Source organism: Camelus bactrianus, chromosome 15 (assembly GCF_048773025.1).
Source record: "Camelus bactrianus isolate YW-2024 breed Bactrian camel chromosome 15, ASM4877302v1, whole genome shotgun sequence".
NCBI classification, from domain to species: Eukaryota; Metazoa; Chordata; class Mammalia; order Artiodactyla; family Camelidae; genus Camelus; species Camelus bactrianus.
The window spans coordinates 20502431-20518061 of NC_133553.1; the positions used below are offsets into that span (position 1 = coordinate 20502431).

A 15631-nucleotide genomic window follows, 5' to 3' on the forward strand; every position below is an offset into this window, starting at 1 on the left:
GAAACCAACGGGCCTGAGCACTTAGAAGAGGCCTTCTCAAGGTGGAGCGATAGGAGTTGGGCCTTCCTGGATGGGTAGCATTTAAATATAAGTGCAAGAGAGAGAACTACGTTAAGTTCCACTGGTGGTGGGAACCAGTGTGATGTATTCAGGGCACAGAGCACTGGGGCAGGTACATTGGGAGGAGCTGAAGTTAGTGTAGACAGAAGAGCAAACCCACCCCGTAGGAAACAGCATACAATTGTTCCTCTGCAGACAGATAGATCTGAATGCAGCTTCTTGCCAAGTTAGAACAATCCTGAAAACGGGACGTGTGCGGGAGCATCTGAGGCCCAGTGGAGGGCCCCTGGGAACCTGTAGACACCACGTTAGCTCCACTCCCAGCGTCATCCTCGTGCACAGTTGACATTCCTGTCTTGCCACCTGTCTGTGTTCTTACCCATCCCGTAGACCTCACAGAAGAGTCAGAGTGGCATTACCTCCAGCTCGGTGACCCCTGGCCAGACCTGGAGCTCTTCAAGAAGCTGCCTTTTGACTACATCATCCACGACCCGAAGTACGAGGACGCCAGTCTGATTTGTTCTCACCATCAGAGCATAAAGAGCGAAGGTCAGATTTTCCAATCTCTGGCTTCCACCTTCTTCCAGAGGACACGGGAGTGGTCTCTTAAAAGGATGAGCTGCATTTTGTTAGTGATGAACTTATCTGGTGGTGGTGGGTGAACTGGCAGAGCCTGGTGAGGAGCTGAGGTTGCCCCCTCATGGGACAGGGAGACCTGCTGCTCAGTCGGGGCGGAATAATGGTGAGGACAGTCTGGATGGTTTGTCCTGCTTGGAATATTCTGGAGGTTTTGGTCACTAGACAAAAAAGACATGTATGTTTCTCTGTGAATTTGGTTTGTTGTAACAAAATGCACCTGTTTCCCTCTCTGTCTTTGTCTCTCATTTTCTCCCTCCTTCGGGGACTGGTGACTTTCACACTGTTGTGACCCTGCTGGTTTCAGGGTCGCCGGCAGCAATCATCGGATGTGAGTGGCCAGTGTGAGTCTAAGTACTGACTAGAAAATTTAGGTTGAATGCGGTGTGAGAGGAAAATACTCACCAGTCTCCACTGCAAGCCAACAATTTTATCTTCATTGCTCCCAGAATAGATCACTTTCATAGAAGGATTCTTCACCTAGACCTTCTCTAATGGAGGTTGAGTGTTAAAATCTTAATTCTGCTAAGTCACCTGAAAACAGGCAGGAGATTCACATGCTTTACAGTATTTGCATTTTACGTCGGCAATCGATATATGTTGTTATGGAGCAAATTCTAGAACATGTGTTTATGAAACATCCGTAGGTCCATGAGTCAAGACACCATGTGAACGTAGCCTCTTAGTTTATCCCACTGAGACTCTGACCCCGAGTCGCCCCGGGGCAAACGGGTGACAGGCGGTCACCCAAAATCCTGCCACAGCGTTTCAGTTTGCATAGGCACAGGAGGGAGCATTTGTCCTGCCTCCTGCTGCCCTTCAGCGCTGCTCTTTTGTGCAGACAGAGGGATGTACCGGAAGCCGGAGGACCTGTACGTGCGGCGTCAGACGGCGCGGATGAGGCTGTCCAAGTATGCGGCGTACAACACATACCACCACTGCGAGCAGTGCCACCAGTACATGGGATTCCACCCCCGCTACCAGGTAGGACCGAGGCCCCGTGGCTCCAGCAGTGTCCCCCATGGCTCTCTGCCACGTGCCACGCCTCGGCTAATTCTGTGGTTTCCCTGTTCTCCTTACATTTTCATTCCGAAGTTGGGAGATGGAAAGTTCTGGAAGCCCTTCCTTCCTGGTCCACTTGTCTCCTCCATTCCCTTCTAGCATCTCTGAAATGATTGCTGACATTACAGAAGAGTAATTGCCCTGGGATTACACACTTATTAGTGGCAAAGTTAACTGACTGTAGATGTCGGAATTTTCTTTACATCTTAGCAACTTCAATTAAGTTCAGTACGACAGACATTTACCGAGTGCTTATTATGTACCAGACCCTGACTCGGAGATGAAGAAACTTTGTCCCCATCCTCAAGACTCACAGTCTAGGGGTGGAGAGGTGCATTTAAGCAACACTTCAGAGCAGTGTAAAGCTGCCAGGCAAAGCAATGTGGTTGAAGTGTAGAAATTATGTAGCGAAGGAGAGGAATTTGCACTTACTGAGCACTTACTACATGCCAGGCACTTCTTATATACTAGTACTTCCCAACCTTTTTTCACGATAGAAAGTGATGTTTGCCGTCCCTGAACCCTGGGTGAATGGATAAGGCCACTGACCCAGGACTCTGGCCGTCCAAGCTCCGGCTGGACCCGGGAAAGGGTTTGTGTTCAAGCTACACCTGTGATCCGCACAAGGTGCACTGGTTAGGGAACCATGCTGTCAGTTTTCTAACTTAATTCTCACTAAAACCCCACAAGGCAGTATCATTAGCCTCATTTTATAAATGAAGATACTATTTTGGGCAGGGAGCAGAGGACGGTTTTTTAGAATCAATAAGAGTTTGCCATGGGGCCAAGGCAGACGAAAGGGGAAGGAAACAGCACGTGCAATAGAGGGGAGACAAGGGGCCTCTGGGGAATTAGAAGTGATTCTAGTGCGTGTTGCTGGAGCTTAGAGTGAAGGGTGGGTGGTCCCAGGAGATGAAGGTGGGCAGTATTCTTTTTAATAGCACAGATTTTTTGTAACGATGCAATTTTATCATCAACAAAGTTAAAAAATACATATGAGTGGTTTTTTACAGGATTACAAATAAGCAGAAATCCCATTTGCCGCAGATAAACTTTCCTAACATTTTTCTCCCTTGGACATGAAGTTTTTCTTTCAAGGCAGAGAAAGATAGAAGTGAAAACATTTTCTTGATTTTGAAAGTTAAAGAGCTGGAGAGACTTGAAGGGTTTAGTCCCTGGTCACTTCACGGTCAGCAGTGAATGAATGAACAGAGCCTGGAGAAGTGGGGCGGGCTGGGTCTGTGTCCGGGCGGCCGGGGTCTGGGCCACCCTTGCAGGGGACGTGAAGCCAGGCCCCTGAGGAGCACCGAGGAGCACACGCTAGCTCCCTGCTGGCATTTCCGTGCCTCTACCCGTTCTGTTCTTTTTCCTTCTTCTGTCCAGGCTCCCCTGAGAGGAAGACTTAATGAAACTTCCTCGGTTACATCCCTCTTTGCTCCCTCCCTGGGTCAGAATCTGTTTCTCACTCATCTCTGCTCTTTCAAAGTAGAGCCACACTAGGGCATCACAGCCCGTGTATCCTGGCCCGTGTCCATCCTCCGTGACTCCCAGGAGGACACAGCACAGACTGGCCACAAGCCTGGAGGGACAAGGGGTCTGGGGACGCCTGCACTGAGGCTTTGGAAGGCATAAGCAGGGTCTGGGCAGAGCCAGGCTGGGAGGTCACACAGGAGGGCAGTGTGGGCCCAGAGACAGAGTGAGAGGTGGCCTCTTTAGAGAAGTGATGAGAAGTGAGGCTGGACTTGGGGATCCAAGTGAGCCCAAGACCCGATGTCAGTTTCCACATCCACCGAGTGGGGATGAGGACAGTCCCTGCTTGCTAGGACTGTTCAGTGTCATGCCAAGGGGCTAGGAGGGTGCCTGGACATGGTGCATGAGATGCCTTGGGGCAAAGGTGGCAGGGACCTCGGTGTAGTCGTGGCCACGACGGGCCCGGGTTCTTCTGGGAAGTCAGGCCAGACTCTGATGACAAGCTCTGTCCTTTCCCCCTCGCACCTCAGCTCTATGAGTCCACCCTGCACGCCTTTGCCTTCTCTTACTCCATGCTAGGAGAGGAGATCCAACTCCACTTCATCATCCCCAAGTCCAAGGAGCACCACTTTGTCTTCAGCCAACCTGGAGGCCAGCTGGAGAGCATGCGGCTGCCCCTCGTCACCGACAAGGTACTGGCTTGGGGTCCCTGGATTCAAATCACAAGGGCTGCAAGTGACCGCAGAGCTGGGGACCCAGAGACTGTAACTCCTGATGAGCGAAGGGCACACGGGGCAGGTGGGGAGACTGATACGGTGACTGAACTCATGAGGAGCCCATGGGCTTTGAGGTCTCTCGGCGCCAGGTCTGAGCCTCGCTCTATCGATCACTAGTTGTGTTATTTGAACTTGTCACTTGATACCGCTGAGCCTCCGTTCCCTCTTCTATAAGCTTTGGGCAGTGATAACTCCTGCAAAAGCTTGTTGTGCGATTTATGTGGAATAGCCAATGTGAGGCACCAGCACAGTGCCTGAAGGGAACAGGGGCCGAGTGGATGTTCACCCTCCCACTGTCTTTGCTTTCATGCTCTCTCATGTGGAACACCGGAAACAGGCTAAGGCAGCAGAACAGGATAATGACTCCCTCGGGGCTGGTTACCAACTCCCACCACTAGTAACTCATGGCCAGTCTTGCTTCATCTGGCCATCCTGCCTCCTCTGCCTCCCTGTGTCATTTGGAATTGAATCTCAGACATTGAATCATTTCATTCGTAAATATGCCAACGTATATCTCTCAAGGATGAATTTTCTCTCTTTTGTGGTGGTGGTTGTTTTTTTTATCAAAGTATAATTGATTTACAATGTTGTGTTAGTTTCTGGTGTATAGTGTGATTCAGTTATACATATATGTTCTTTTTCATATTTCCCTTTTTAAAATTTTTTTTTAAATTTTGGGGAGGTAATTAGGTTCACTTATTTTTTAATTATTTTTTTACTGAAGGTACTGGGAATTGAACCCAGGACCTTGTGCATTGCTAAGCATGCGCTCTACCACTGAGCTATACACTGCCCCCCACATTCTTTTTCATTATAAGCTATTACAAGGTATTGAATAGAACTCCCTGTGCTATACAATAGAACCTTATTATTTATCTATACTATATAGTAGTATCTGCAAATCCCAAACTCCTAATTTATCCCTCCTTTCCCTTTACCCTTTGGTAACCATAAGTTTGTTTTCTATGTCTATGAGTCTATTTCTGTTTTATAAATAAATTGATTTGTGTCATTTTTTTAGATTCTTCATATAAGTGATATCATATGATACTTGTCTTTCTCTGACTTACTTCACCTAGTATGATAACCTCTAGATCCATCCATGTTGCTGAAAATGGCATTATTTCACTCTTTTTAATGGCTGAGTAATATTCCATTGTATGTATACACCAAATCTTCTTTAGCCATTCGTCTATCGATGGACATTTAGGTTGCTTCTGTGTCTTAGCTATTGTAAGTAATGCTGCTATGAACATTGGGGTGCATGTGTCTTTTTGAATTAGGATTTTCTTCAGATATATGCCCAGGCATGGGATTGCTGTGTCATATGGTAACTCTATTTTTAGTTTTTTAAGGAATCTCCATACTGTTTTCCATGGTGGCTACACCAAATTACATTCCCACCAACAGTGTAGGAGGGTTCCCTTTTCTCCACACCATCTTGAGATTGTTCTTAATGACCCACCGTCTCTGGCTGCAGCCAGCCATTCTTAGGGGCTCTTGGTTTGACAGTTCCAGCCTGACGATCTCAGAGTCAACTTGGGGCCCCTTTCCCAGCCCCAGTCTCTGCGCACCTGGTGTAAAGTTCTGCTCTTCTTTCTCCAGAGACCAGACATGCATAGAGCTGAACCCAGCCCTTCTGACCCAGCAGGCTATTATCAAGCAATGAAACATTTGTAAGGTGGCAGTGAGGCCTTTACTAGAAGGTGTCTTCTACCCGTGGCCGGGGTGCGGCTGTCGTCTTGGTTTATCGGGCTTTATCCATTACCTGCTACTTTGGTAGCCAGTCCCTATCAGGACTGTTTATGAGCACCAGCTGCGTGCACAGCTTTGTAGCAAGTGCCTTGAGGAATTCAGGGAGAATGGGAGACCTAGCTCGGCCAGCGGAACCTGTTGTTGAGGAGAGAGAGAAAGGAAACCTGGTTATTTATATAAAAGATTCATAGCCTAAATGTTTACATAGCTAGGCTCCAGGGCAAAGTGATGGAGGAATGTAAGTCCATTTAAGTAAGGAATAACGTGTACTCAGAACACAGTGTTAGGTGCTAAGGAGCAGGTAAAGCCTTTGGGTAACTGATATATGCCAGTTAGTTTTTGTTACCTGACAAACCATTCCCAAACAAACATATAGTATTTAGTTTCTGATTCTCTGGGCCAGCAGCCTGGGCTCGGTGCTGCTGGGTATGGTGATCCTGGGCTGGGTTGCTCTCACTTGTGCCTGAAGTTCATTACCACATCAGCAGGGGTGCCGGCTGGGCGACGGTGGCCTCAGTGGGATGCCTGTGCCTGCTCCCTGTGGCCTCTCCTCCTCCAGCCGGCTAGCTCGGGCTTCTCCCTGAGAGAGGGCAGAATGTGTCTGTCCTCTGGAGGCCAGGCTCAGAATGGGCACACTGTCACTTTTACTGCATTTTATCCATAAAAGCAAGTCCCAAGACTAAGCCAGATTCAAGGAGTGTGGAAATAGACTCCATCTCTTGATGCAACAGGCTGCAAAGTCACATTTCAAAGGGAAGGGAATAACCATGGCCATATTTACAAACCTTTGACTTCATTGTGTCCACACTTTCCAGAGTCACGAATACATAAAAAGTCCAACGTTCACTCCAACCACCGGCCGACATGAACACGGGCTCTTTAACCTGTACCACGCGATGGATGGCGCCAGCCACTTGCATGTGCTGGTGGTCAAGGAGTATGAGATGGCCATTTACAAGAAGTACTGGCCCAACCACATCATGCTGGTGCTCCCCAGTATCTTCAACAGCGCCGGAGTTGGTAAGCCTTTTTTAACATGCCCTCCTCGGTAAAATTTCCATGAGTGGAGACTTGAGAGAATGTTCTCGATGTCGACTGAAAAAAGTACACAGCATGAGAGTTGCGAGTTAAGTTTTATTTGGGGCAAAATGAGGACGCTAGCCTGGGAGACAGCCTCTGGGGAACTGCTCCGAAGAGGTAAAAGGGGAGGCTAGTATATATGTGGTTTTGGGGAAGAGGGGATACGTGCAGTCAGGCACATTTTGTCAGGTTAGTGCTAGTCACGAGGAGCAGGTGTCTCCATGAATGATTTTAGTGCTTTTCTAGATATGAGATGATGCAAGAAATTGGGCTGATAAAATCTTCTGAAAAATACCTATCTGTAGGCCTGTTTCGCCAGTTTTTCCCAGAGCACAGAGCACCTCATTCCTGATCTCCGCCCTGAACTCCTTTCAGGGTGTGTTGAAGATCAGCGGCTGCAGTGGCTCGTGGTTTAAGCCTTGCAGAGGCAGGAGGAGAGACAGTTTTTTGTCCATGTAGAGATGAAAGAGTTAAACATTTTTCATTAAGCTCTTTGGCTTGTAAAGCTATTTTGATCTCTTTGAGTATTCTCTTTCCTTCGATGTTTGGTGGTTGATCTAATTCATGTTCTCAGCTGTTAGAAAAGCGAGGAGAGGTAGACAAATGTGTGTGCAAATTGGAGAGTGGAATTTTCTTCCCTCGAATTTCCTCTCCAAAGGCAACAGCCTGTAGTGAGTGGACGAGGGAGGCAGACCAGGCCCCCGGGAGCTGGTGGGGCTGTAGCCGAGGTCTTCATGCAGGTCTCACTCTACCTGGGGCTTTGTCCTGGGCAGGTGTCGGTGTCCAACTGACCTGAGTCGGGGACCTTTGCCCATTTCAGGCGCCGCCCATTTCCTGATCAAGGAGCTGTCTTACCACAACCTGGAGCTGGAGCGGAACCGGCAGGAGGAGCTGGGGGTCAAGCCGCAGGACATCTGGCCTTTCATCGTGATTTCAGACGACTCCTGCGTGATGTGGAACGTGGTGGACATCGACTGTGGTGGGGAGAGGAGCAGGTGAGGACCCCCAGCACACACACACATCACCAGTGAGACAAGTGAACACGCTCACTGGGGGGTTCTCCTCCACCCTTTGAGGACCCCAGGGGGCATCTTACTTTAGAAGGCGTCGTGAGCAGTGGATGGAGCCCTGCATGCGATGAGCTCACGTTCCAAGCTTTGTTTTGTATTTTTAATTTTTAGGAGTTTATTGAAGCATAATACATACGGAAAATAATGCAATATAGGTTTGGTATAAAATACATACAAAAAGCAAAGTATGATACCCAGAAATTTTCATGAACTGAACACATCCATTTAACAAGCTTCCCTGTGAAGAAACAGACCATCACCCGCCCCCAGAACCTTCCCGTCCCTCTTCCCTCCCCCTCCCCACAGCCTCACTCCTAATGTGAAGCTGTATTTTTATTTGCTGTGTGATCTTTGGGAAACGACTCTTTTTTGGGTTCTAGTTTCCGCATCTTTCACAGGGGCACTGATACTTGTGCTCAGGTTTGTTGTGGGGAATAATTAAGCTAGGAATGGTGCACCCGGAGGTGGGCGACGGAGCAGCGCGGTGTGGAGAAGGCTCAGTACACACACCTGCATCTGAACATCATGGGTGAAATAGTCCCTTTTGTGGTTTTGCCCTCAGTGTTTCAGCTTAGGGCCCCCTGATGACCTCTGAGGATTTTTGGCTTGTTTATTGGAGAGACAACTTGAGGTTAGGCACCTCTTCCGTGTCAGGGAAACCTAACGTAGCAATGACCGTTATAACCACTGTTCTTCTAGAAAAAGGTGGTTTCTGTATGACAGAGCTACACGGGGGGAGGACAGTGATCTGCCGTGTTTTCACCGTGCTCACCATCACCTTCCGAGGGCGAGAGCTGGGCTGGGGGCAGTCATGGGAAAGAGAACCGAGCTTTTCCCTTTGCCTTTTCCTGAATTTCATCCAGAAGCAGCAATTCAAGTCCTGGAACGTCAAAGCTGGTCAGGGCCTTAGAGAGTTTAGTGTAAGCCCCTCCGTTGGGGAAAAGGAAGCTGAGATGCAGAGAAGTCGAGCCACGTGCCTGGGCTCTCACAGACAGCACTCTTGTCGCCCTGGCTCCCAGCCTGCGGTCACTCCCTTCAGTCGCCCTCACTGTCTTCACTGACCTCAGACACCGTCTGTGTGGGTGGGAGGTTTACATGCGGCCTCCTTCCCTCCACTCCCCGACCTGGAATTCACCCCAGAAATGCAAGGTGGTTTGCAGGATGCAGAGAATGTGGGCTCTGGAGACAGACAGCAGCGTTCAATCCAAGCTCTGCTGAGTGACACTGGGCAGGGTATCCAGAGCCTCTTTTTCCTTATCTGTAAAGTGGGGGTGATGTGTCTATGTCATAGGATTGCTGCGAGGACCAGTGATAATGAATTTGAAGGGCTTAGCACCGTGCCTGGTGGTTGTGATGGGGTCTGTCCACACCAGCCCACCCAACGCGGAGGGTTCAGGGAAAGCAGCGCCCTGGCTGGCCCGGTCCAGAGGGCCTGCTGTTGTCTGCATGCTGACCCAGGGATGTCTGTCTTCCTCCTTCGAGCAGGGAATTTTCCTGGTCAGAAAGAAACGTCTCCCTGAAGCACATCATGCAGCACATCGAGGCTTCCCCCAACATCACCCACTACGCCCTTATCGGCATGCGGAAGTGGTCCAGCAAGACCGGAAGCCGTGAGGTGCGAGAGCCCTTCTCCCGCTGCCACGTGCACGACTTCATCATCCTGAACGTGGACTTGACCCAGAACGTGCAGTACAACCAGAACCGGTGAGCTCCAGCCCCACCCCTGCCATCAGCTCAGCCCGTGGTCCTAGGGCCCTCTGCGAGGGGCAGCCTCACGCCTGGCGGGTGGCTGCTCCCTCTTTGCCCTGCAGGGCCAATGAAACCAGGGCCTTCCTGCCTGTAACACTGGCCTGGCCCTGCTTTCAGCCCTCATGGATTTTTTTTGGTATCTTTGTTGTATAATTTTGTGGAGGGGAGATTTGCATAAGATCATTCAACTTCCTTCATCAGTTCACGTGATACCTTATTTAGTGACTTACATTCGAATAGGTGTTATTTCTCTTGCTTTCTTGGCTCCTTCTCTGAACACGTCACTTTTTATGAGCATTAGTGCTGAAGGACGCTGTCATTTATCCGTGTCACTCTCTGCGGATCTAATCGCAGAAGCTGTCACCTCTCACGAAGAACCTAATCACTAGTGTCTGTCGAGCTGTCCACGAGCCAGGCGGTGGGCACACCCCTGGGATGGCCCACGTAGGAGCGTCGGTTTTGGAGCCAGACCGACCTGCCGGCAGCCTCCTTTGCAATTAAGGCAGGTGACTTGCCATCTCTGATCTAGTTTTCCTCAGATGTAAAAAGCGGCGAATATTTTTACTCTGGGAGTTTTGTTGTTTTCTTCTGAACAAGCAGATGACGTGGCGTCCGTTAAATCCCCCTCAGGGTGCCTGGCCTGTAGCGTGTGGTCCACAAGTGGTGGTGCTTCTGTGGTGTAAGCCTGAGGTGCGCCCTGCTCTCCTGGCACAGGCAGCTCATCCTGTCCCGCTTCCCTTGTTAGTGTGCCTTCTGGGCCCCAGAGGAAGATCTTTAGGGCAGAAACCAGGCTGCTTCGCCGTCCCAGCCCCCAGTACTTAGAGAGCACACTCCACGTGTCTGGCGGGGGCATGGCTGCGGGTGTCAGCTGCCTCCAGTCTGACCTGCCCCCTCTCCCCTGGTTCCTGGCAGGTTCACGTGTGATGACGTGGACTTCAACCTGCGGGTGCACAGCGCCGGCCTCCTGCTCTGCCGGTTCAACCGCTTCAGTGTGATGAAGAAGCAGATCGCAGTGGGCGGGCACAGGTCCTTCCACATCACGTCCAAGGTGGGTGCGCAGGGTGAAAACTGGAGAGGGGGCCACCTGTCACCTTTGAGTCAGGGGGTGGGCTTGACCATGGGGTGGTGTTAGTAAAGGTTTCCAGTTGGGAGCCCTGAGAAGGGAAAGACTCCACCGGGTCTTCCTGCCGATCTCCTATTCTAACCAGTTCCTTGGGTGTCTCACCAGCGCACACGCACCACTGACCTTCCTGTGCGCCCTTACCCACACACACACCTCCATCACTGTCCTCACTGCTCACTTGTCTGGCTTCTTCGCTGGACAGAGCTCCTGGGGGCAGGTGTGGTGCCATGCTCTCCTTGGGGCCCCTGGGACAGCACCTGCCAAATACTGTCTGAATGGCACTGATGGGCTAGCCTGATAGCTGTGCCTTCTGTCCCTGAGCCATGTGTCCCTGAGCCAGCCTCCGAGTGGGGAGAGACTTGATCTGATTGTGTTGGTGCTGGCTGGGCAGGCCTGGGAAGTTCCGATGTGAAGTCGCAGCAAGCCCTCCGAGATCTGTGTCTTCCCAGAACCCATATGGGGCTGGCCCACCCCTGCCTTGAAGGTCCCTCCCATCCATGGGGGAGAGCGGCAGAGATGAGCTGGAGAAGTAGCCAGGACCTTATCCGCCATGGGAACGTCCTAGACTTTTCTCTAGGAGAAAGGGGAACCCACTGAAGGGTGTCCAGAGAAGAATTTGATTAGTATCATTTACGCCCACAGTCTCTCTGGCTGCAGCATGGGCAGTATGTTGGTGATGGGGTGAGAGACTGTGGGCTCAGATGGCTGGGCTGTGCAGAGGAGCAGCAGTGGGGCTGGGCAGAGGTAATGGGGTCTGGAGGTCAAGGGGAGGCTGACCATTCCCAGAGGTTTGCATCCCTAGATTTGGGTGAACATCCCCAAGGTCCATGGATTCTCTTATTTTTTCCTAGACCAGACAGTCAACTTTCTGCAGGGAGTGATCATTGTCTACAATTCTTACTGATCACATGGTCAGTTTACACATGCCCCACTTCAGTAAAACTGAATTTTTCTTAATGGCAGACTTTATTGTGGAAGTGTGTGTTCTCAACTCAGTTCACTCTCCCATGGCTCAGCCCTTGGCCACGGGGCAACCCACCCCAGGGTCCCTGCAGCCTGGAAGCCTCGGAAAGGACTTCTCTGCTCAGGTGGCGGGGAGAGGCTGACGCCCACCCTTCCCCACGCAGGTGTCTGACAACCCCATGGCCATCATGCCTGCCCAGTACATCTGCGCCCCCGACAGCAAGCACACATTCCTGGCGGCCCCCGCGCAGCTCCTGCTCGAGAAATTCCTCCAGCATCACAGCCACCGCTTTTTCCCGCTGTCCCTCAAGAATCACGGCCACCCCGTGCTGTCCGTTGACTGCTACCTTAACCTGGGGTCTCAGGTACCTTTCAGAGGGGGTGCTGTTGAGTCCATAAATCCAAGAAATGCCTAAAACAGGCATGCTGGAATCCAGGATTCAGAATTACAACTACTCAATGCTTGGGCTCCAGTATTGCCCCACTTTACAGCTGGTAAGATAAAGGCTGAGAGATTTGAAGTGCTTTGCCCCAATATAAGAAGTTGGGCATCAAACCCAATTCTGATGCCAAAACATTTCTGATTCTCAAGTGAATTAATGAATAGATAAATCTGGATAAGTCTCTTGGAATTGATTTTCAGGATATGGATTTGGAAATAACATTAAATATTGTTTCTGGCCCCCAAAAGCCTGAGTGTGGCCAAGCGGTTAGTTCTCGTTAGATGCAGAGCCGTGGTGTGACGTTGCTGAGTATTTCATGGAAAATGACATTGTCTCTTGGATTGCTTCTCTTTCAGATCTCTGTGTGTTATGTGAGCTCCAGGCCCCACTCTTTAAATGTCAGCTGCTCTGACCTCAAGTTTAGTGGACTCCTGCTGTACCTCTGTGACTCTTTTGTGGGAGCTAGCTTTTTGAAAAAGTTTCATTTTCTGAAAGGTAACTTCCCCTCCTCTTACCATGATTTAAGTGACTGTCGTCACCAGGCACCCCTCCCGAGGTGACGTCTGGTCCTAGTCCTTTTTGCTGACGGGTAAACTGAGGCTCAGAGAGGAATCGTGACTTCGCTGACTGTCCAGGAAGCAGGAGAGGGCTGCGGTGGGATCCAAGGGCAGCCCTCTTTCGCCTCCACCTATTTGGGTAGAGACAAGACACGTCCCCCACTTTTAGGTGATATTAGCAGGTACTTTCAGCGTTTGTGTTGCTTTTCAGTCCGGATCCCTGGCATAAGCATGCAGAGCCGCTCAGGCGTCTCTTCGTCTTGGTGGATGAGTTCTTCTTCCCTGTCTGGGGGTGCCGCCTGCATCGTTACCTCTAGTCTAGTCTTTCTCCCTCTGCAGGTGTTTCCATGCTAGAGTGGTGGAGAGTGACAGACATTCATTCTGTGTGACTTCAGAAAATTACATTTCCAGTCCAGCCGGGATCCCTAATCAGTCTTCACTTCTCCTTCGTTGGTCTTTATTCGAACCTTCCTCTCTCCCAGATGTTCAGGGAGCACCAGCCCTGCATGAGGTTTGGGGAAATAGTAGGAGGTCTTCACCACATTCTCTGCTCTTGGGGAACATTTTGTCTAATGGGAGGCGAGGACATGTAAGTAGGGAGGGAGACAGAAGGAGTGAACACACATGACGATGTGTGGCTGTTTTCTAGGGCTCAAGAGGAGGGAGAATTCACGGGGCCGGCAGATGGGAGAGGTCAGAGCTGCGGGGGACTGGGCGGGTGGCCGGCTCGGAAGGCTGTCGAGGGAGGGTTAGGCTGTGAGGTGGGGTTGGGCGGGGCCCTTCCCACCAAGGGCTGGAGCTGCAGGTGTTGGTTTGTGACCCTGCAAGTCTGTCTCCTTCCAGTCCTCCTCCTCTGCTCACTTCTTTGTCACCATGTCTTGGTTCCATGTAGTCTCATCTACCAGACCTGCCAAACCACAATCTCACTTTCTTGCTAAGATTATGAAGCATCCCCAAGGAAACAAGACACCACTCAGATGCCTGGTCCTTCCCTGTCAAGCAGCATCGTATTTTGTGATTGCAGATAGAATCCAGGCAGTAGCTTTCCTTTGGATTTAACTCCCCGCTTTTCTTCACACACCTCTGCCGTTGTCCACACAGGTGCGACCTTGTGTGTGATCTGTCAGGACCGGAACTCACTCCGCCAGACAGTTGTCCGCCTGGAGCTGGAGGATGAGTGGCAGTTCCGGCTGCGAGACGAATTCCAGACTGCCAATGCGAAGGAGGACCGGCCGCTCTTTTTTCTGACTGGGAGACACATCTGAGGGAGACACGCCTGAGAGCGGCGCCCTCAGAACCTCACCCTGCTGAGGCTAAAGGAAGAATTCGAACCATGGGGTGTCTGGACCGGGACAGGCCCCCAAGACTGTTGGCAACCCCCTCATGGTACGGGGAACAGGGCCCAGAGATGGATGGAGACTTACCAAGAGTGATGGGATAAGTGGATGGTCAACGGGAACTCAAACCCAAGACTCCTAGGTTCTGGGCCAGACCCCATTGCCCTGGGCTCCGTCAAAGTCCATCTCAAGAACAAAGCTTTGCCTACCATCACCTCATCCATTCGCTTCCGTGGACACACTTGACTTTGCTCTTAGTTCTGAAGGGTCACTCTTGGATTACCTTGTAGAGGTGCCAGCATTTCGGATGATGGATAGATTTTGGCTACGTATGTTTCCCTATACCCTCCTACAAAGCAATATTCCAAAAGAACATTTTAACTGTGAAGGCTGGAGACAAGAAAAAACGAAGTAGGTCATTTAATAAGAATATGTAAGTTTGCTCTTTTAGAAGCTAGCCCAAAGGCATCAAGTTTAATAAAGTAAAACAAATAGTTTCCCTTCAAAGCAAACGCGATCCTATTAAAACAGCACAGGGTAAATACCCTGCCTCTTAGAAAGGGCAAAAGTGAAAAGAAACTTTTTTTTATTAAACTAAAAGGGTTTCAGGAAGGAAATTAGGGTTGCAGAGGTTGATCTTAAGATACAGAACTTGCCTTACAAAGGAAAGAGGACCAGATGGCTTACTTGAAACAAACAGTGAAAACAACCAAAGCGATATATACAATAGTTGAAAAGAATTAGACTTCTGACTCTAATTTACTGAATCTCCGTTTTCAGTTCCTTAAATAGCTTGTCTTCTCCTATGAATGCTTGGTCCCTGACTGGAGAGGCAGGGGGACAGACAGGGCAGCAGGGATGCTCCCTAACGCTCACACTCTCACTTGCTTTCCAGAATGTTTTTCAAAGCCAGCGTATTAGAGCGCCCCCTATAGGCCGGGCCAGGTGCTTTCACAGTTAAGCTCTCGCTTCACCCTTCCAACAGCCTGTGTAGGTGGACTCATTCTCCCCGTTTGAAAGATGAGACGGTTGAGATGCAGAGAGTGCACCTCACCAAGATCACACAGCTGGAGAGAAGCAGAAGCAGAGTCCTGGATCTGGACTCCAGGGCCCCTCTGCCCCCTGCACCGCACTGCTATGGAATGGCCCGTGACCAAAGGAAAAGTTTAAAGATACTCAGAAATGAATCAGCAGAATGCACTCTTATCCATCCATCTCACAAGCACTCTAATGGATCACCATCCAAGAAGAAATTACTTTAAAAGATGATGCCAAAGAATTCATATCGATCTTTTCTTCCCTAAGAAAAAAAAAGAAAAGCTCATGAGTATAAAAGATTTAGATCAATGTTTATAAAGTGATCACTTTGTATATGTCCTTATTCCTATTTTGGAATAAAAACTTACCTCCTTTAGTTCTATTTGTCTTTTGTAAATAGCAGCTTCTGGGCTGCTCTTCCCATTTTATTAGTTAATTTAAACTTGAAACAAAAAACCGAACCAATATTCTTGTCTGTTCCAGCCTTATAAATAAAATTTATGATGCATTTA

At 49.9% G+C, this 15631-nt stretch overlaps 1 protein-coding gene across 7 annotated transcripts in view; it reads left to right on the forward strand.

Annotated features, from left to right (window-relative positions):
• Positions 1-15631, forward strand: part of GREB1 (growth regulating estrogen receptor binding 1) — a 126225-nt gene extending 110594 nt beyond the window's left edge. For 6 of the 7 annotated variants that reach the window (XM_074341662.1, XM_074341665.1, XM_074341664.1 and 3 more), the window contains 10 exons: positions 451-609; positions 1538-1680; positions 3759-3920; positions 6575-6779; positions 7660-7834; positions 9395-9613; positions 10571-10706; positions 11909-12109; positions 12544-12682; positions 13846-15631. In XM_074341662.1, coding sequence (XP_074197763.1) covers positions 451-609; positions 1538-1680; positions 3759-3920; positions 6575-6779; positions 7660-7834; positions 9395-9613; positions 10571-10706; positions 11909-12109; positions 12544-12682; positions 13846-14009 — 1703 coding nt within the window. In that variant the 3' untranslated portion in view covers positions 14010-15631. Of the gene's footprint in view, positions 1-450; positions 610-1537; positions 1681-3758; positions 3921-6574; positions 6780-7659; positions 7835-9394; positions 9614-10570; positions 10707-11908; positions 12110-12543; positions 12683-13845 lie in introns of those variants that run through there. The other variant, XM_074341669.1, reaches the window with a different exon arrangement.